This window comes from Pipistrellus hanaki (genome assembly GCF_964339955.1).
Source record: "Pipistrellus hanaki genome assembly, chromosome: 1".
Lineage (NCBI taxonomy): Eukaryota > Metazoa > Chordata > Mammalia > Chiroptera > Vespertilionidae > Pipistrellus > Pipistrellus hanaki.
The window spans coordinates 70,652,628-70,674,146 of record NC_140503.1 but is presented as its reverse complement, the minus strand read 5'-3'; the positions used below and the strand labels follow the sequence as shown (position 1 = coordinate 70,674,146).

Here is a 21,519-nt window from a genome sequence, read left to right as displayed (position 1 = left end):
GTGCATTGAGTCTCTGGGAACCACCTCGGAGAAGGTACATTCTCTTAGGCCCCGCCCCCACCGAGATTTGGTTGAGGGGAAGCGTTCAAGTTAGTATTATCACCTCAACCCAGAGAACGGCTTCTAGCTCTCTGACACAATCTGTGAGTAAATTCATTTAATACAACAATAGGATTATAATAACAGTAATTACACATATAAAGTTTGCAGTTTCCCGCCCCACCCTCATATATTGGTTTGCATAGCTCCCATTTCCTATGGCCCCCCAGAAATGGAGTCACTAGGAATTATGGGTAACCTGGCAGGGCCGGGTCTTCTTGGGGAGAGTCGGGGTGGGAAGAAGGGGGAACACCGGCCACCAGGGGAGCCTGGCACGGGCTGGGCCCTGGGAGTGAGCAGTGGCCCAGGACGGGGAAGGACTGGGCCAGGGATAGTCCCCCGCCTCGTGGGTCTGAAGGCAAGCACGAATGGCTACTTTGGTTCCTGAAGGAAGGCACCCCGCTGGGGAGAGCGACAGAGATAGTGGCAGCAGGGAAGCACGCTGGCCCTTTGACCGCTCTGTCCAGGAAGCAGAGGGAGGGAGTCAGTGCTCTTCCAGTCCTTCACTATGTCCCCCTGCCAGCCCAGCCCACAGTGTGCTGAGAGGAGGGGCTGTAGCCAAGTTCTGGATTTTCTCTGGAAACCGGGAGAGAAGAGGGAGATGGGTTGGGAGAGAGATGAGGCTGACTCCTAAGTAGTTTTGGGGAGGAAGGCTGGTACATGCAAGAGGGAAGGAGGGTGGAGGTGATGGGAAGGGGGTACTGACTCACCCAGGTCACAGAGGCGTGGTGGGGTCACTCAGGGCTCGGGCATGACTCTTAGGGGAGAGAAACTGCAGTGAATTAGAAGGAGAAGAAATGACCTCTTCCCTGTGTTCCATCTCTCTCTCACACACATCCCACCTGTCATTTCACGTCTTTCCTCCTAGATTTAATCCAAGTCCAAGCCAGGCTGTTGGCATTCTCCCCTTCCCACCCCCTCCTGCAATATGCTCTTTACTAAAGATTCCTTTTCCCTTCTGACCACAGTGCCTCTCAGCCAGGGGTGGGGGAGAGGACAAAGGCAGGCTGTATGCAGCCTGTAGCCTTGCTGGCAGCAGGGGCTCCCGGGCTCCCCTGCCCTCATGGGTTGAAAGATCAGAAGAGCCCACCCAAGGAGTGGCTGAAGAGGTCAGCCATTCCTGGCTCTACCGCAGGGACTTACCTGCCGGGGTAGCCCCAAGATCCCTCCAGTGGCCAGAGTGGGAGTGCTGCTCCTAGGGTGGGGGGGTTGCAGGCTGGGGCTGTTTCTTGGTCCTGGGGACGCATCTCCGGAAGAGTCAAGTGTTTCTGGGGCTAGAGGAGAAGCCAGGGTGAGAGCAGGGCACAGAACTCCTAGATTACCTCAAGCAACCAAGCTGCTCCATCGGGGAAGAGAAAGCTCTATAGCAACAGGAAGCTGTGAGTCACCATAGCAATCCACTTGCAAGAGAACCCCCACCCCTACCAAGAGGCAGGAAATTGTCAGCAGCGTCATTAGAGCAACCAGGGAAGAAGCGACAGGAAACTATAAGGATTGCCTTGGTGAACCAGGAGGGTACGACAGGAAGCTGAGGCAGTTTCCATAGAAACCCAAGGAGAGCTAGAGAGAGAGGTACAGAGGAAGGGCTTCATAGCAACAGGCCGCTGTAGGTAGGGGTACCCTAGCAACCAGATGGAAGGCTCTTTTAGCAACGGGGAAGCTGTAAATAGTTGTCATGGCAATGGGGCTACTTGGCTAGAAAAAGGAATTGCTCAGCAGCAAGCAGCCTGAACATCACAACGATGACCCAGCTGTTGGGGGGAGCCACCCCTTGAGAGGTGCCTCACCCAGGGAAATGTGCTTGACGTCCAGATCCCAGGCCTCCTCCTCGACGCGGGCAGGCAGGGAGCAGGCTCCCGGTGAGAGGCCCGGAAGGGAGGGGCCGGCATGCTCAAAGGATGACACGGCCACAGAGGCCCGAGTCCTGGCGGCTGCAGAGAGTGGGGGTGGGGGAGGGGTGGGGTGCTGGTGTGGGAAAGCCCTCCTGGCTCCCTGAAACGACCCTAAGCTCCGCAGAGGGCTCCCCAATCCGTTCCACAATCTCTGGGAAGACATCCGCTCGTTACCCTTCCTCACTCTGTACCATGCTTCCCCAGCTGCGCCTTCACTGGCCAAGGTCTTGGCTCTGCGGTCCACGCCCCAGCACTGTGGCCCTCACCTCTTCCAGTGAGCAGGGCACTCAGCGTCCGCTCCCCAAGAGCCTTGATGTCCAGAAAGGGCTTATTCCCAATGCCCATCGAGACCATCTGCTGCACTCGGAGCTCTAGGAAACAGAGACCCCGTTACCAACCTCCTTTTGCCCCATCTCTGCTCCAGCCCTCGCCCTTTAAGGTTGACTCTTTGCTCCTTGCCAACTCTTATTCCTCCCTCTCATTCCTCTGGTGTCTCTTGTCCCTCTTCCGGGTGACTGTCCCGATATGGATGGAAATGGTGGTCCTCGACTTCCTCCTCAAACACCTGTCTCTCACCTCCTGCAGTTTCATCCTCCCCATTTACCATTCTAGCTGCCCAGCTTTTCTTCCGATACAACTTTTCTTCCTTTTATCTTGGGTGTTAAGAGCGAAACTCACATTTTTTACATACCTTTACAGTTTGCCCAGTGCTTCCATATATATCACCTTACTTAATATTCCCCAACACACTGAGCTGTCGACTTCCTTTCCATTTTTTTCATACGAGTGGAATGAGGTTCAGATAATTTTTAAAAAAAGTACAAAAAGCAGATGCAGGGCCAAAACAAATGAGCTCAGGTCACACAGCAAGTGAGTCTGTGACCCAGGTCCAGTGCATACTCTCTCTCTCTCTTGCCCAGCCATTTGCTCTCGCTTCCTTGAAATCTGCTAGATTGCTCTTTCCTTTTGGTTCACCTTAGCCTACTTTGTATCTTAGCTTTCTTTCTCAAACTGTATCTTGAATATTCTCCTAAGTCATTCTTACACCCTGTTTTCCCAAGTGGTCTCCACCCTTTCCAGCTAACCTGCCATCACCGACCCTCCGCACACCCTTCCCCTCTCTGCCTGTTACCCTTGTTATGGGCCGCCTGTCTCCACAGCAGCTGAGCGATAGAACTTGTCCACTTGAGTTTGATCTCTGGGGAAGCTGCCTGCAGAGTGTACGCCTCTCGTGCCCGCCGCCGTCGAAACCACAGCTCAAAGCAGAGCCCGCTGTCCCCGATGTTTTCCGTTAGCCCCATGTCAGCAGTCTGCGAAAGAGCGGGAAAGAGTGGGTGAGGATGGAGGGAGTCCTGGCTGGATAGTACCACATGGAAAAGCACTGCACTTAGCCTGGCATCTGACGGATGTTCAGTAAATGTTTGCTCAACACCTACCACGGGCCAAGTGCTCTACATTTAGTCTCCATAGCAACCATAATTTATAGAAGGGGAATGCCCAGAGACATGAAACAACGTGCCCAAGGCTTTATCATAGCTCATTAGAGAAGGAGGGTTCAAACTCATGTCTATGTTATTCCAAACCAAGGCTCCCCTCCTCCTCCCCCCCCCCCCCCGTACTATTCTCCCCCACTCTACCCTCAAAGAGCTGGAACTAGGGTATGGGGACAAAGTCTAGAAACCCTTAGAGTCATGCCACATAGCCATAGGTTGCCACCGATGTTTATCTGGACAGCGGAGCTGATTCCTTAAGGTAAGCCCTCCCTCCTTTTGGCTTCTTCAGTCCCATCCTGAGGGATGGTCCTTTCTTCTCATCCCCAGGGACCATTCCTGACTCAAAAGGCATGTGTGTTCTTACTGGGAAGGGCCCTCCTTCTTTCTGGCTTGGAATGCCTCATGGGTCTCCTGCATGCAGGAGAAGGAAAACCCCAAGGAGTAGACTGATGACGGGCTTATATCACCCCGAAACCCTCACTGATGGTTGGTTGCAGGCCAAAGCCTGCTGTAGATGATGCAGATTCTGAGCCCGGGTTGGGGTTGAGTTTACAGAACATCGTGAGTTCTCAGGAAGAGCATGACTTCCTGACCTGTTCCTCGCCACCCCTCCTCCCTGCAGGCACTGTACCTTAAAGGCCTGCTTGTAAACAAAGGTCTCAGACCCCCCCTCAGAGCCCTTGAGCTTGCTGAACAGGAGGAGATGCTCAAAGAGAAAGACATGGCGAAGGCACTTCTTCCGGCCACAGATGACGGTGAAGGGGTCCCGGTGCAGGAGTTGCCCCTGTTCCTTCAGGTCTGTCTGGAGAAAGGAAAAGGGAAGGTTATTGGCCCTGGAACCCTCTGCGTATGTTTTACGGGGAGTACTGTGGGATTTATAGGGCAAGGGCCTCATGACTAATTCTCAGACAGAGTCAGGGAATCAGGGCAGCCCTTGACCTAGAATCCACCTACTGGCCACTGTGTGCAGCACAGCTGCCTAGCAGCACCGCTGGCCTCTGAAGATGGAAGGACCCACTGCCCAGCGGGGCTTACAGCCTCGTATGGGGGAGCCTTGGAATACTGGGGACCAAAGCACCATTTTGCCCCAGGAAGAGAATCACCAGAGACCTGATGGGGAAAGAAATCTACCCCAGAGGAGGCAGGTTTCAGCCTGTTGTTGAATCTCAGGGCTGGAAAGAGATTGGGGAGAGGAGAATAAGGTATGTGTTGAGTGTTGAGATGCAGAAAGAAATGCAGAGTGGATGGAGAAAGAGAAGACTTAGGAAAGGAACAGGCAAGCACAGGCAGATGGAGGGTCATGGGATATTGAGCAGGATACGGCTTCATTTATTTAAAGATGAGGAAACGGAAGCCACGTGAAGTTTAGTGACTTGACTCTGGTCACCCAGCTGATTAACAATGACAGTTTGGGACCCTCTGATCTTGTTCTCTTGTCACCATCCCACACTGACTGAGGCCACAGAGCTGGGCAGTTTGAGGGGAGTGGCTGGCGCCTGGCCTCACCTCACAGCCACGCACTGCCTCCACAGCCAGCAGGTCTCGGCCCCGGGTCTCTTGGTCCCGAAGCAGCTGCACTGCGGCCCCGAGGGCCTGGCGCTCGGAACTCAGCTCAGGCCCCGCTTCCCTCAGGAGCTCCTCCAGGAGCCGCCCGTACCGGGCCAGCTGTTCCAGCGGCTGCTGCAGGGTTCTGGGCAGGTGAGGAGCACCCTCTGTGGAGCCCTAGGTCGGGGAGGAGACAGACGGATTAGGGGAGCATCCAGATCTTGGGGCGCCTGAGCTCTGTGGGGAGGGTGGGTGGTACTCCAGGCTCTGGGGAGAAGATGAAGCTCAGATATATAATACACCACGTGTAAGGCAAACCACCTTTCCCCAGAGAGAGATGCAGGGATTCAGCAATCCTCTATACCTTGACACAGAATGGAGGAGGAATACAAATAATCCTTCATAGTCTCTGGCTTTTAACTTTTGGAAGTCACTTTCACATCTTTTGTTGTGAGGTCTTTTGATCCTCACAGGACTCTGTGAACCACTGATAGTGAACTTTGTCCCCATTTGCCAGTGTAGAAACAGGCTCAGAGGAACCAAGAGTCTTGGCTAGTAGTCCCTCAGGTGCACTAGATAAAACCTAGGTTCTGTGAGATTATTGGTAGGTCATGTTCCGGGCACAGGCAGGAAAGCGCCCCCTCCTGTCTGTCCCCCCTGAGAGATTTTGAGCTTGGGTGGATTTTAGGGCTTCCTGGCCCCTCCCCTTCTCATGAGGGTTGGAGAAAAGGTTACCTTGGTCGATGGGCCGAGTGCAGCCAGAGCGTTCTCCAGTTTGTGTCGGTGCTTCACGTACTGAGCGTAAAGGCTGAACTGGTCCCCCTGTGCCAGCAGAGAAGAAGTAAGCCATCCCTGCCCACGGCCCCTTCCTCTCCTCCTCCACATCCTCACTGTCGTCCGAAGGGAGCACTCAGTCTGCTAAGGGAACGGTGGGCTCCCGTGGGGAGTGAAGGCCAGGCAGCCCTGGTGGACAGGGACGCAGGGGCTGAGCGGGTCCAGAGGGGCCCAGGGAACAGCGCGAGGCCTGAGCCTCGAACCACGCATTTTGGCGGGGATGGGGTTGGGAGACGGACACTGAGGAGGAGGATCCAGTGGGCGGAGCCGAAACGTGACCGGGAGAAGGAAGAGGTCTTATAGGATCACTCACGTGGCGAAGGAAGCAGGCCCCGATGCGCAGGGGGTGGGCGGCACAGCCCTGAAGCTCCCGCAGGAAGTGTGTCCGATGGAAGCTGCGGAGCCTCTCCCGGACGCTCAGGGCCGCAGCCCAGGTGCCCCGGAGGTCGGGGGTCAGCTCGGACGCAGGAGGCGGCACTGGTTCGCTCAGAGCGGCCACATATTCCTGCTCACAGGCAATCAGCTCAGACACCAGGCGCTGCTGGGCACTGCAGGTGCAACAGAGAGTGGCAAAGGAGACTGGGGCGTGGGTGGGAGTCACCACCCCGACAACGTCATTCTTTTCCCGCTGGGCAGCTGGGCCTGCCTCTGGGTACTGACTGGGCTGGGCTCTCTCACCTGATGCTTCGCTTGCGCTCCATCCGGGGGGTGCCTACTCCCCAGGGCCCATCTGGGCCCCCGGACCGGCCCAGCAGCACGTGTTCCCGGGGCGAGCACGTCCTGTCCACCACCTCGGTACTGGTGACCTCCAGGCCTCGGATCAGCACAGTCCTCGGCGGCCTGCCCTCTGCGTCTGGAGCCGGTTCAGGGCCCTCCTCCTCACAGTCCTCCCCACAGGGAGCCAGGGAGCAGTGGGATGGGGCTGCTAGCGGCCCGGGGCTGCCGGGGAGCAGCAGGGAGCTGAGGCTGGGGGAGGGGCTGTGGGGGCCCCGCTGGGCCCCTCCGCTGCTGGCACTGTCTGCCCGCCGTCGCCGGGGGCCTCGTGGACTGGCCTCCTCTCCCAGCTGCTGCTGGATCCTCCTCTCCAGCTCCTGGCAGCGGGCCCGGCAGCGGCCCCATTCTCTCAGGGCTGCGGGGCTACCCAGGTCCAGGGCCAGGGCCCGCATCTCCTGGAAGGTGCCGGTGCTGGGCTCCGGGGCTCGCCGCAGGGCCAGGGCTGCCAGCACCGCCTCCCGCCCCGGCCCCGCACCTGCCAGCCTGGCGGAGCCTTCATCGACCCACTCATGTGCCTACAAGACCAAAGGGGTTGGGAATGGGAGAGGAAGGTGTGAGGCCCATGCTCTCCCACATGCTGCCCGATGACAGCTCTGGGCTCCTTCCCGAGGGCTCGCCCGTCACCTCCCGGTCCTCTCAGAACATGTCCACTCACTCTCCCAGCATCCCGCCTGACCATGCCATCTAAGCCGGTACAGAAAGAGCAGCCTAGATGGCAGAATAGCCAATGTGTACATGGCATTTGTCAGTGGGAGGCGCTGCACTAAGAGCCTTTTATTTATATGGCTTGTATAGTCCTCACCGCAGCCCTGCGAGGCAGGAGCCTATGGAGACACACTCGGGCTTGGCATTGAGCAAGCAGGTGGCAGAGCCAACAGGGAAAGCCAGGGAGATGGCCACCTGAGTCCCTGCTTTTACCGACGAGCCCATCCTCTGTAGGGCAGAAGGATGAGGCTGCGCGCACACCTGCTGGAAGAAGCGCTGTAGCCGCAGGGCCCGGTGGAGGCCACTCTCAACCTGCTCCAGCCGCTGTTCAAAGACGTCCAGAACCTTCTGGGAGGCAGCGTCCTCTTCCAGGACGAGGGCGTCGCGTGCCTGGGCCAGGCGCTCCTAGAGGAGGGGGCTGCGCTCAGACCTGGCCCTCTTTCCTGCTCACTCCCCGCTTCCTCCCGAATGCCTCCTCTCTCCTGCTCCTCGCCCCTTCTCACCTGAACCTCAGCACTGAAAGCCTGGAATCGGAGCTCCGTGTCCTGCAGGGCAGACAGGCAGTCCCCGGGCGCAGCGAAGCTTGCCAGCTGCTCCTCCCCTGGACCCGAGAGCCACTGCAGCACCTGGGGCAGGCAGGGCGGGAGAGCAGGCTGAGAGGGAGAAGAGGCCTCGCCGAGGGAAGGAAAAGGAAGCTGAGGCCCAGCGCCAACCCCACCAGCCCAACCAGCAGAACTTTGGGTGAACTGTTTGATCTCAGCGGTAGAGTGGGAATGCTAACACGGAATGGTAGTCGTTTCCACATGGCCAAGTGAGAAAAGTAAGATCTTTGTGAGGCCCCAGATGAAGGGGAAGCTAGGCTGGCAGGAAGCACTGAGGCAGGCGGGCAAGGGTCCCAGGGATATACCTGAAGATGATGTGAGCCTGAGGCAGGATGAGGGGATGATAAATCGAAATGAGGGCCAGGAGAAACTTCACATTTACTGAGCCCAGTGATGGGTGTGCTGGGTACCCAGGGATCAGGGTTGGAGAGAGGGCTCAGGAGGTGGTTGTGTGTGCGTGCATGTGTGTGTGTGTGTGTGTGTGTGTGTTTGCACACACAGGCACCTGTATGCAGCTCTAGTTGCCTATTATGAGCTCTAGTGACTCACTGGTTCTTGGCTAGTTGACCAAAAAGGGATGGTAATTTTTTCCTCTGAAGCAAGGCTGGAAGCTGGGTGAAACTGCCCGAGGATAAGTCAGAATGCTCCTAATTACCTAACACTTCCATAATCCTTTGCTGAATTCACTTGGTTGGTCCTTACACCCCTGTAAGTGTAATTATCATCTCCATTCTACAGATTGAGGACTTGGGAACTCAGCGAAGCTTTAAGACTTGTCCAACATCTTACTCCTAGCAGAGCAAGAACTCAAGCTGAGCACATTAGACTTCAAATCATATGTGCTAACATTTGAGTGTGTTTAAAAATGTATTTTTATTGATTTCAGAGAGAAACTTCAATGATGAGAGAGAATCATTGATCGGTTGCCTCCTGCATGCTCCACACTGGGGACTGAGCCCACAACAATTGACAGGAATCAAACCTGGGGCCCTTCAGTCCACAGGATGACACACTACTGAGCCAAAGTGGTGAGGGCTGTGGCTAACGGTTTTTAAACTGTGGGAGAAAACAGGTAATAAGCAATCAAGCAAACACACAGTAAGATATACAGCCCTTGGATACAGGAATGGAGGGAGCAAATATGCCCAGAGGCAGGCCCGTGATGTGAATTCACTCACCATGCTTGGGGTTAGAAAAAGAGCAATCAGATTTCAAAGCCCCCTCTACTCCACGTGGCAGGGTGGAGAGCAAGTCCGTAAGGGGCTCTTAACCATAGCAGAGAAGAACCAAGATTCGGAGAAGCCGGCCTTATCCCTGAATCTCCCCCACAAGGAGGCCTTGGTTGCCCTCTCTTTCCAAGGGGCCTTTCCAGCCTCAGGTTTGGTGGATGACACTGTATAAAGAGTTGAGCCCATGCTTGGCAGTGTGGCTAAGTGGTTAAGCTTATGACCTATGAACCAGGAGGTCATGGTTCAATTCCTGGTCAGGGCACATGCCCAGATTGCAAACTTGATCCCCAGTGGGGGGCGTGCAGGAGGCAGCCCATCAAAGATTCTCTCTCATCATGGATGCTTCTATCTCTCTCTTCCTATCCCTTCCTCTCTGAAATCAAATATATACAGAGAGTTGAGCCTGGCTGGTGTGGCTCAGTGGTTGAATGACCCATGAGCCAGGAGGTCACAATTTGACTCCTGGTCAGGGAAAATGCCTGAGTTGTGGCCTTGAGTGAGTCATTGGTTCTTGGGGGTGTGCAGGAGGCAGCTGATCAATGATTCTATCAGTGATGCTTCTATATCTCTCTCCTTCTCCCTTCCTCCCAGAAATCAATAAAGACATAAGAGTTGAGGGAACATGGGTGGCAGAATAAAGAGCTTGGTATCAATAGCTATTTATTTCACAGCTAAGAAGGTAGGCACTCCAGGATCAATCATCTCTTCCCAGACCCCCGAGGATACGGAGCATCTCTCACGATCATTAAGGAGACCTGATCAAACATACAGCGGGAGGGGAGAGGTGGCTTCTCTTTGTCGGTCTTGTGATGGATACTATCTCTCTCTTGTTGAATCTCACACTGACCACGACTAACCTCCAGGGGAGGCAAGGAGAGAGGGAGAGCCAGGTTAGGAGAACACCATCAGCTGTACCAGTGAAAGCGGGGAGCTAGAGGCCAGGCCCACGGCGGAGTAAGGTCTGGGGGTCCTGGTTTACCTGCTGGAGTCGGTGCAGGCGCTGCCGCTGCTCCTTCTGCTGCACATGCAGGTTGGACAGGCACACAAGCTGGTGAATGGCTTCGTCCACCTCCTGATACAGTGTAGCTGGGCCCGGGCCTTCCAGCCTGAGGAAGGAGTAGGGCAGAATGAACCACTGCCTTGTCAAGCCCCTCCACCCCTATTCCATCATCGCATCCCAGTGAGAGAGGTGGCACAGCACCAGGGGCCATCGTGTGGGCCTGGACTTGAATCCTAACTCTTTCATGAACTGACTTTACCTTGGCCAAGACATTTGACATTTCTGACCCGCCAAATCCCCGTTTGTAATCACAACTCGCATGCAGGGACCTTGTGAGGGTTATGAGATGATAAGTGGGAGAGCATGCTCTCTTGTCCAGATACACGCTCAGTGAGAATGTTCTGGCAGCGAAGGTTTACTGGCCACCCTCTGTTGTGTGTCCACCTGCCCCAGCACACCCGCCCCTCCCTCGTACTTGCTGCTGTGGGTGGAGCGCAGCCTCATCAGGATGGCACCCCCATCCCTCTGCAGTTCCGTCAGCCGGGGATCTGCCAGCACCTTCTGTAGGGGCTCGGGCATTCCTACCGTCTCCTGGGAGCAGGGAGCAGTTGAAAGTTGGGCTTCCACCAGAAAGTCCTCTCCCCATGCCCCGTTGCCCCATCTCACTTCATACCTCTCCCTCTGGCTCTGCTGCTCCCTCCAGCTCCGCGATGGCTTGCCGCACAGAGCCCAGCACACCCTGGCACAGCCGACACAGCCTTGCCACTTCCTGAAACACGCACACAGGGATGGAGTCCCGGGACAGAGTGGAGCCCAAGGAGCACGCGGGGCAGCCCCAGAGATCTCTGTGGAGGCCATGCCGGCTTCATTTCCTGACTTAGTTGCTTACTAATTGTATGACCTTGGGCAGGTCCAGGAACCCCCCCTGAGTCTCACTGTCCTCAACTGGGAAGTCCAGGTAAGACACCTGGGATTTTGTGAGGTTTAAAGAGATGCTGCTATGTAAGCACCCAGCATGGGCCTGCCACATTGTGGAGCTTAGTAAACACAAGGCTCCTTTCCTTCATCTGCATTGGGTCCTTACCCTATAAAAACCTCTTCCCAGCCTATTTAGATTCAGGTCCCATGTATATAACTTGGAGACCATATTACAGACCTCCTTTACTTCTTTTTATTATTTTTTTTTTAGATCTCCTTTGGCTCAGATCAGGTTTACACCTCTTTTCTTTTACCAATATAATATTTTTTATTGATATCTGAGAGGGAGAGGGAGAGAGAGAGAGAGAAACACCAATGATGAGAACCATTGATCAACTACCTCCTGCACACCCCCTACTGGGGATCCAGCCCACAACCAGGGCAAGTGCCCTGACCAAGAATCGAACAACGACCTCCTGGTTCATAAATCAACGCTCAGACACTGAGCCACCCTGGGCCGGGCTACTCCACTTTTCTTGTATACCCTTCGATTCATAGAATCAGAAATTTTAATACAATGGATGTCCTGTATGGGGAGAATCCTGAGGCCTGGGTGTTGGTGCAGGGAGCGTATACAGAAAGGCTCAGGAAGTGGGACACAGTAACTACCCAATGTCATTTGGAACCAGAATCAGACTTTCTGACTCTCAGCTCTTTCCAGAACCCCAGTGATGCTATTTTGCAGTTCTTCAGTTGTTTCTGACATCTCCCACCAAAATTCACATGCAGCTTAATATCATATTAAGAATTTATTTAGGCCCTAACCGGTTTGGCTCAGTGATAGAGTGTCGGCCTGTGTACCAGGTTCGATTCTGGTAGTCAAGGGCATGTAATTTGGTTTCGGGCACATGCCCAGTAGGGGGTGTACAAGAGGCAGCTGATCAATGTTTCTCTCTCATTGATGTTTCTAACTCTCTATCCTTCTCTCTTCCTCTCTGTAAAAAATCAATAAAATATTTTTAAAAATCAATAAAATATATATATTTTAAAATAATTTATTTAAGTCCTGGCTGGTGTATTCAGTTGATTGGAGCATTGTCCCATGCATGGGAATGTTGTGGGCTCAATTCCTGGTCAGGGCACATGCCTATCTGGGTTGCAGGTTTGATCCCAAGGAGGCAACCTATAGATATATCTCACATCAATGTTTCTCTCTCTCTCTCTCTCTCTCTCAAATCAATTAAATTTTTTGCTTAATATACTCATCCCATTTCCTCAGTAGCCCACGCATGGTAATGCACAATATTTTGCTCATGGTTTGTGAGCCACAATTATATAATGTTGAATTGAATGGAAGGGAAACCACTTTTTCCCAACCCCTTGATTGTGTCTCAGCTCTGCCTTGTCTCCTAGAGTGTTCTCAGAGGGGTCATTCCAGGCTCCCCGTGTCCTGGGTGGAGGAAGTGCAGCTTACCTGGTGTGTCTCTACCCAGTGGCTGGGAGAGGGCTCCCTGTGACCTCCCAAGTCCCACTGCAGCTCCTCTGGCTTGGCCACTCTTTTCAGATCATTCTCTGACAGCAACTCAGCACCCTGTAGACATACGGAGGCAGGGGGTTTCTCACCCTTGGATTCCAGCTAACCTCTTCTCTCTCCACTGCGGAGGGGCATGCGGTGGGAGGGGCTCAAACCTGTAATCCATGGGGCTCAGCCGGAGGGTCGTTATGACTGAGAAGCAGCAGTCGCTGAATGAGGCGGGGGTCTCCTGAGTCCTGAAGGAAGAAAAGCCCCAAACGGTGGGCGAGTGGGTGGCCTGGGATGGCCAGCGGAGAAGGGCTAGGATCAGGAGAAGTACCTGTCTCAAGGGGTTGATTACCTGAAGTTGACTGAGGACAGGAATGAGTGCTGGAGGCAGGGGTGGTGCCTTGCGAAGGTCTAGCAGGACGGACAGCCCCAGTGTCTGTAGATCAGGCCTGTGGGGGCAGGAAGAGCCAGGGAGGCAGCGTGTTTATGTGTGGTGTGTGTGTGTGTGTGTGTGTGTGTGTTGGGGGAATAGTAACACAGAGTCTGGGTTTAGTGTTACTAGTTCACAAAAGTTAGTTCTGATATGTTTGGAAGAAAATGGGCAAAGGCTGCCAAAGGGCCAAAGTCTGGGATGTGTGTTCGAGAAGCGGTGTGACCTAGCAATCAGCAGTTTGTATTTACATGGCTATTAGGTCACAGGTCAGGGCCTGGAAAATTAAGAATTCTTTGCTCTGGAAGGAATAAATTCAATGCCACCATGTAGCACATGGTCTCTAATAGGTTCTTGGTGTTCAGTATATAGTTGTTGAATAAGCGAGTCAACATCCTGATAGTCTAGGGAGTGTTTTAGGATATTAAAAGTCAGCAGTGTTAATTATAAAGATCTATGTAGGTATCCTGGGAGTTGGAGGGGATCAGTAAAGTCACAAGTCAATGACTTGAAATTTTGGGAAATACATGTCCTAGATGTCAGGAGGGTGAGTGTCTTGAGAAGAGAGGGGTCAAAGTCCTCATGACCCAAGCGGTTAGTGTCCAGGGTGCCAGCAATGGGCTCGGTTACCTGAGCAATGAGTGCAGGTAATGAAGAGCAGTGCTCAGCATGCCCTGGGAGGGTGGGGGCTCCACAGGAGGGCACGGCGGGGTGATGGTCAGCAGGGCTCGCCCACTATGGTCAATCCCTCCTGAGGACACAAAATGGCCAGACTGTCCTTGCTGGAGGCAGGCTTTGGCTGCCTCCCACCCAGTCTGCCTCCCTCTGCAGCCCACTTCCACTGCTTCTCTTTCCGTTCTTCCCTTTCCCTTCAACCACCGATGCTCACTGACCAGTCAGGACGAGGAATCCAGATGCCATCAAGTCCCAAGGTATGTCAGGGTCGTCAGAGATGGAAACTGGAGGTGCCTCTTCCGGGATCCTATCCCCTTTCACTTCCTGTATAGGCTCCAGAGGTGGCGGGGGAGGGTCAGAGGGGAGCCCCTCAGGATCTGTGGGTCCTGCACAGACACAGACAGAGCTATGGGCCTGAAGTGAGACCGAGTATGGCCGTCCTGCTCCCAGCCTCACCTCTGCTTCTCCTCCAGTCCCTCCCCGTTTTTTTTCTTTAAAAAAAAATATATATTTCATTGATTTTTTTACAGAGAGGAAGAGAGAGGGATAGAGAGTCAGAAACATCGATGAGAGAGAAGCATCGATCAGCTGCCTCTCGTACACCTCCTACCGGGGATGTGCCCGCAACCAAGGTACATGCCCTTGACTGGAATTGAACCTGGGACCTTTCAGTCTGCAGGCTGATGCTCTATACACTGAGCCAAACCTGTTTCGGCCTCCAGCCCCCTTTCTGAGGCCGAACCTACACTGGCCCTTGCCCCGTCGGCCTCAGTATCACCTCACCTGCCATGCACATCAGACTCGGGCCCTTCTGCTCTCTCTCTGGGGCCTTCTTTTCTCTAGGCCCAAAGGCTTCTGGGGGCTGTGGCTCCTTTTTGTCTGCTGGTATGAGCTCTTCTCTCAGCTCAGACTCGGGCTTCTCCGAACCTTCGAGCTCCTCTTTAGTCAGGCTGCCTCCTGGAAGCTCATGCTCATTTGGTGACGGCAGGTTAGCAGGGGCTTCTTGTTGGCTGGTCTCTTCCTTGTCCCCGGGGTTTAGCGGGACAGGAACACTGTCCGCTCCTCGGCTAAGAGCCCCTCTGCCTGCAGCTCGCTTCTTCCTCCTGTTTCCTTTGCCTGCTCTCCGAGGGGTGCCGGGCGGTCCTTCAGCTCCCGGGCCCAGTCCTCCCCCAACTTCCCCTGGCCTCAGGGGGCAGATTTCAGAGGCTTCCCCCAGAGCCTCTGCTGGGGGCTCAGCTGCCTCCTGGGCTGCTGCCTCTGGGGGAGATTCAGCTTCAGGGGGAGACCCAGAGGAAGCCCCGCTGCTGCTCCCCTCACCTGGTGGGCGTGCCCCATCCTGGTCTGGAGGCCCCACGCCCTTCTGGTGCACCCATGCTCGGTGTCTCCGGTGCCGGCCCTTCCCTCCGGCGCCCTTTCGGGTGGGAACTGTCCGGGTCCTGGAGAGGCCCGAGGAGCCCTCAGCATCTGTGGGGCTGCCCCTCATGGGCAGGGTCACCTCCAGAAGCTCCACGTACTCGCCCTCCGGTCCTTCGGCAGGGGCATTGTGCCCATCCCCGGGACTCCTGGTGCCCAGGGAGTCCTCAGGGAGCGGAGGGCTGGGGAGCCCTGGGGGTCCGGAGGGCAGTTCCGGGGGCAGCGTGCTTGGCCGATGTCCTACCATGAGGTTTCCTTTGTGCACAAATCGGGGGCAGATGAGCTCAGCCCAGGGCAGCCGCTGAATCCCAGAGGGCGCAGAGAGCAGGCAGGTGCTGAGGCGACCTGTGGGCCGGTCCTTATTGATGCCTTGTAGCCACTCAGGTGTGAACAGGTAGGCACTCGCCTCATTGGGCACAGGCAGCTCCTGGACACGCCCACCTCCCGGGGCCAGGCACTTCAGCACCAGGCGGGGCGCCTGGGCTGCGGAGGGCACCACTTGCAGGTAGAAGTCCCCCGGGCACAGCAGCTGCCAGGGAAGGGCTGCCAGCTGTACCACCACCTGCTCATGCAAGCAGAGGGGCCAGCCCTCATGGAAGAAGAGGAAGCCGCTGTACTGGGCCTGGGGAGAGAGACGGGAGGTCGCTCAGGCCTCTGCTGACGAAACCAACAGGAGGGGGCAGTTAGGATGGAGCCATCCTGGGCAGGAGTGGCCTCACGCCCGGTGGGTGATAGCCCAGGGGAGCAGGTGTCCACGTGGCAGAGGAAGGGCTTGGGACTGGTCCGTTTTCCGGTGGTAGGAAGCTCATTCCATGCGTGGGAGTAAGAACTGAGTCATGACAAAGACATGGTCAGCAGAGACCATTGTCTTGGGAGGACTCAGAGACTCTTAGGAGGTTTTATAGCTAAAAAAAAGTGAAGGATCTCTATTGAGCCACATCTGGGGGAGTTAGTATCTTCAAAACTGATATGAGGGGGGGAAAATGTCTGGAATTGGGTCTGGAGGGTCGGGGTGCTTGGGACTTGATATTTCTTAGGGGTTAATTTTCGAGGAAGATGAGTGTCTGTGTGTTAATATCTGAGGGGCTGTGCCTCTGGAGAGATCAGGATCAGGGAGGCTCCGTCTCTGGGTGGGGGAGATTAGTCAGTCTGCCTTGTCTCTGGAGTGAGGCAGAGGATCTTAAGGGAGAAAAAACAGGAATGCACGGTCACTCACACAGGCTTCTTGCTGGACCTTGGCAAGCAGATGCTTGGCGGGCACCAGGAAGTCCAGGGTGTACCTCAGCGCATCCTCTCGGTAAGTCCTTTCCACCACCTGGAACACCTGGCCCAACAGCGTGGGGGCTGTTGCCTCAAAGGGCGGGTATAGGGCGGCGAGCGTGCTCTGCACACAGTCTTCCACTGGCTCCGGCTCCTGGGAGAGACAAGACCAGGCTGCAGATCACCCAAGCATGGCACCCTGGGGAGTGGGCTGGGCTGGGGCTGGCTGTGTCACCCCGGGGTGCCACTGAGTGCACAGGGAGGGCACTCAGGAACTGCTGGCTGAATGAGCTCAGGATGGGAGTGGAGCTGGCCTGTAAGAATGCACAGGCCTTGCAGTGCACTCCCTGAGAGAGCCCCGAGACCTTGGCTGTGGAAAATCTAGGGAGAATTTGTCATGCATGTCTCTGATCAGGGCCATCCCTGATTCTTAAGGATCAGGGCGATTGCACAGGCCCTCCCCAGGAGAGATGAGATGGATTTGGGGACTCAGGGTACTGAGTTAGGCTGAGAGCTCTGGAGGGTGGAGGGCTTCCATACAGCCCTCACAGGTCCTACCATCCACAGACACCCCCTCCCCCTTCTTTAAAAAAAATCAAATAGCAGTTTAATTTTGACTGACAATACAATCTCTTAGGCCACCCATTTAACCTCTATACCTCAGCTTATTTCCTGTAAGATGGGTGATATTTTTGTTGTGCTCACAGTTGAGGTATACAACATTTAATTGTTTTATATGCATTTACAATTTTTTTTAAAGCAAAAATATTAATTGTGAATGAAAAAGAGGCTATATAGCAGACCTGACAAGTTCAGTGGCCAATAGTAACCACGCGATACATTCCCAACTGGGTAGGCCATGGTGGGTAGTCAAGCACCAGACCTACAGCTTCCTTAGTAAAAGGTTAACTTTACATTAACAGAGCCCTGCCCATTGTTCTTGTGCACCTAGGATAACAAACCTTTCCAATGCCAAAGCAATCTTCATTTCCAGACAACGTGGAGGCATACGCACCCTCAGGACAGAGCAGGTGCACCAAAACTCATGGCTGCCTTGTTGCCTGCTTATTATCTCTCGTTATGTAATGCTAAATGTTAACTACCCTGAGCTGTCAAGGTGAAAGAAGTATGTAACTCTCCATTTTGCTTCTTATGCAACCCCAGGTATTCACCCCTCCCACCTAGCGTTCTCCTACCGCCTTAATCTACCACCAGTGGATTTCATGTAAACTTTCTTACATTTTCTCTAATTCTAAATGTAAAAAAGGCAAGGCCAAACTGCCATTCTCAGGAGCATTTTCTCAATCTACTGAGATCTTTGCTTCCAAGCATGTCCTCAGTTTGGCTCAAATACACTCTTTAAAAAAATATTTTATTTTTTTATTACATTAAAAAAATTAAATCTATTGGGGTGACATTGGTTAATAAAATTATATAGGTTTCAGGTATATAATTCTACATCACCTGTTAATTATGTGCTTACTACCCCAAGTCAAGTCTCCTTCCATCACCGTTTATCCCCCCTTCACGCTCTTCCACTTCCCCCCACCCTCTCTTCCCTCTGATGATCACCATACTGTTATCCAGGAGTCTTTTTTTTTTTTTTCTTTGCTTCATCCCTTCAACCTTCTCACTCATCCCCCAACTTCCTCCCCTCCAACCACTGTCAGTCTTCTCTCTGTATCCAAGGGTCTGCAGAGACCCCCGTCAAAAGAGGTGGGGCCACCACCCATGACCTTATGCTGGAGGTGGTTGTTGGATGGGAGGGAGGACGAGAGGGCTGTGTATCTCCAGTCTTTCTAGCACCCTCTCTCCCCTCTCCCAGAGTGGCTGTGAAGCAATCACCCATTCCAGAGCATGTGGGATTGGGTTACAAAGAACTGGGTGGGGACAGTTGAAACAGGAAAAAGTCACAAAAGGAACATGTGGGGAAGGGAGAAGCAGGCCTTGATGGGTATGCATGGGAGCTGAAATCTTTTCTGGTTTCAGCAGGACTCTCTCTGCCCACGTCCACCTGGGGCCACAGCCTCAAAAGACTCAGCCCTGCTTCCTCCAGACTCACCTCCCAAGTGAATTAATGGGTGATCCTTCTCCATCCCACACTCTATAAACAACTGCCCTTGGGCAAACTTACTTCTCCAAGATGGCTTTGAAGTTCCTTTTACCAGATTTAACTGCTCTAAAGGCGCAAGGGGATGCTCGCTGCAGAGTGTCTCCTAGTTCTTTACCTCCCCGATCGCCAGCCCCGCATTTGCCCCGAGGACAAAACTGCATACCATTTTGCTCTGGTCCCTCCAGCCCGAGTTGCCAGCCAGTCCTCTGACCATGAGAGGCTAGGGCAGCCACTCCGGAGAGGGCCACGCCGTGCGTCACACAGAGACCCGGCCCCAAGGTGTGTGGGCGAGCAGACAGACCCCCAGTGTTCCGGGGACTCGGCCGGCGCGGAGGACGTGGGAGGGGGGCGGGGAGAGGGGGGCGATGGGCGGGGGGAGGGGAGGGAGGGGAGGCAGTGGGCCGTCCGCTCGGAGGCCAGCGGCGGGGAGCGGGGCGCTCGGGCTGGAGCAGCGAGGCAGCTGCAACCCATTAGGGGCGGTGAGCTCATGGCTGAGAGAGAGTCTCAGCCACAGGAAACGACACCGGCGGGAGGGGAGGGGAGGGGAGAAGAGGGGAGGGGAAGAGGGGTCTGGGGTGGGAGGCGGTGGGCAGGAGCACCGAGACGAGGCCTCTCTATAGCCGGCGGCGGGGACCAGAGGAGAGCCCAGAGAGACTGAGTCAGCTCTCCCTGGCCCAGTTCCTCTTTCTCCTCGCTCCAGCCGCCCTGCCAGGGGGTGCCCTTCCTCCAGCAGAGGAGCAGCCCCGGGAGTGCTCCTCCCCCTCCTCCCCTCCCCGCAGGGAGCGCCTCCCCGGCGGGGCCTCCCCCCCTCCCCTCTCTGCAGGGAGCACCCCTGAGGCCGGGTCCCCCCACCCCAACCCCGCAGTGGGAGCTCCCCGGCAGTCATTGTCCAGAGGACACTTCTGGAGTGAAAGTTCGCAGGACACTGACCGCTCCTGTTGGCAGGGGCTTCCCCTGAACCATGCCCTCCTGCTTCCCGGCCCCGAGTGGCTGCGGCCAGGGTCCCCCTACCCCCTTCGGGGAGCGCCCGCCCCTTTGCAGCGGGAATGCCCTGACACGGATTCTGTTCCCTGCAGCGGGAGCTGGGGACACCCCCCCCCCCGCCCCCAATGTCTGGTCTGCCCTAGCAGCGTCACGCCCCCTGGCACGGCGAGCCCCCCTCCCCATCTGCCCGCTATCCCGAGGCCACCTCTCTCCTCCGCGGGAATTCCCCTCCCGGGTTTTGTGTCCCTGGCCCTGGCCCAGGCTCCGCGGCGGCCGGTCCCCCAGGGCCGGATGGGTGGGTCCGTGCACCGGGCTGGGGACCGGGATGGAAAATGGGAGTTCCAGGCAGGTCGGTTCTCATGACCCGAGGCCGCCCCGTGCAGGGCGCTGCGGCACCGGAGCCGCGGGAGGGCCGGGTGGGGGGGGGGCGCGGAGGTCCTGCAGAGGAAGGCACCGGCCGGGCCGAGGAGAGGATGGGGGCGTGAGGATTAGGGAGAGACCGCGGGGAGGATGGGGGAAGGGGCGGGAAGAGGAGGAAGAAAGAAAGGGTAAGGGCAGTACTGGGGGGGGGGGGGGGTTGGGGGGACGGAGCAGACAGCGGGGCAGACGGACCCAAGGGAAGAGCGGGGGATGGGGGGAGCCCCGGGAGCGCCCCGCAGCCCGGGGCCGGCGCCAGCCAGCGGCACCCCCGGGCGCGGGCGCGGGCGCGGGCGCGGGCCCGGGCGGCGGTGCGGACTCACCATGGCTCGGCGCCGCTCCGCGTCGGACGCTCGGGCCGGCGGGCGGGCGGGGCCGGGCGCGCCGCCGCCTCCTCCCGCCGCTCGCGCTCCGGGTCTGGCGGGGGGACAGCTCCGGCCGCGGTCTCGGCGGCTCGTCCCAGGCCGCGGGGCCCCGCCAGGGAGGACCGAGACGGCCGCCGCCCCGCCTCCCGCCTCCCGCCCGCCGGCTCCGCGCCGAGCCCCGCGGGGCGCGGCCCGATCCCCCCCTCCCGCGGAGCCTCCCCCCGCCGGCCGGCCGGGCTCTCCGCAGCTTCTCCCTCCTGCGCACCCCCACCCCACCCCCACCCCCGAGGGTAGCTGCAACCCTGGTCCGGGAGGCCCCCAGCCACCGATGCCCTTCTCTTCCCGCCACCGCCTGGCTCCCGGGACCCTCCGGAGCCTGGGGCGTCCGTGAAGTCCCGGGGTCCCCAGCCCAGGACCGGGGCGGCAGGCGGCCGGGACCCTCCGTCTCCAGCTCGCCTGGGAGCCTCTTCTCCCTTCGGGTGCCAGACTTGTGCAGAACCTGGGGCTCCGAAGAGATCCCTCCGCCCACCCCTCCAAACCCCTGCCCGCCTTGGGTGGAGCGGAGGGCAGGGAAGTCCGGGGATGCCTCCCACCCGCTGGGTCTGGCGGGTGGGGGAGTGTGTGGGGGGTGAGGGGCGCCTCCTCTTCCCCTTCTCCTCTCCGCAGCCCTCCAACATTCGGGCTCTGACAATGGGCTCCTCTGTTCGGCCTGGGGACGGCGGAGGCGTGGGGGGCTGTGAAGGCTTGGGGTGGGCACCGTGGCTGGGCCGGGGGTGGGGGGGTGGGGTGGGGGGTGGTGGCAGGGTCCGGGGATCAGGATTCTCCCGGAAGGGTGTGCACTGCTGGGGACATTTTCTGAGCCTCTTGGTCGCTGTCCCATCCTCTCCGCACGTCCTTCCCACCTCTCCCACATCTGCCAGCGGCGGGGAGACGGCGGAACCCCAATCAGACCCCATAATTGGACACTGGATATCAGGCCCTTCCTTCTTGCGGGGTGGTGACGGTGTCCCAGAGCCCCAGGGGCTCCTGGTGGCGGGGATGGCTATCTGACACAGTACACAAGGTAGACCAATTAAGAAAGTTGTAGCCTCAGCCACCCTTCCTGAGCCTGGCTGGGAAGTGCAGACCAGGGAAGCTCCCCCAGGAGGGTGAGGGGAGGCTTAGGCATAGACGGGAGAGGTCTTGTCCCTCCTATGAGCAGGGCCAGGTGGGGTGCCGGTGGAGCTCCCAAAGGGTGGGCTTGGGGAGG

At 56.7% G+C, this 21,519-nt stretch overlaps 2 protein-coding genes across 3 annotated transcripts in view; one reads left to right on the top strand and one right to left on the bottom strand.

Moving 5' to 3' along the window:
- Positions 1–142: 142 nt before the first annotated feature.
- Positions 143–20,973, bottom strand: ARHGEF40 (Rho guanine nucleotide exchange factor 40). Its single transcript, XM_084861718.1, is given in 25 exon segments — positions 143–675; positions 810–856; positions 1,243–1,373; positions 1,887–2,030; positions 2,258–2,362; positions 3,124–3,301; positions 4,116–4,286; positions 4,991–5,206; positions 5,765–5,851; positions 6,177–6,411; positions 6,542–7,152; positions 7,604–7,747; positions 7,846–7,968; positions 10,153–10,279; positions 10,649–10,764; positions 10,847–10,942; positions 12,566–12,682; positions 12,781–12,861; positions 12,966–13,062; positions 13,674–13,794; positions 13,937–14,104; positions 14,502–15,753; positions 16,348–16,545; positions 20,229–20,297; positions 20,300–20,973. Coding segments are annotated over 24 exon segments (5,277 nt in total). The 5' UTR covers positions 20,948–20,973; the 3' UTR covers positions 143–675; positions 810–814.
- Positions 16,362–21,519, top strand: part of RNASE13 (ribonuclease A family member 13 (inactive)) — a 45,143-nt gene continuing 39,985 nt past the window's right edge. The window contains exon 1 of one of the 2 annotated variants that reach the window (XM_084862616.1): positions 16,362–16,428. The gene's annotated coding sequence lies outside the window, so the exon portion shown is untranslated. The remainder of the gene's footprint in view (positions 16,429–21,519) is intronic. The other variant, XM_084862615.1, reaches the window with a different exon arrangement.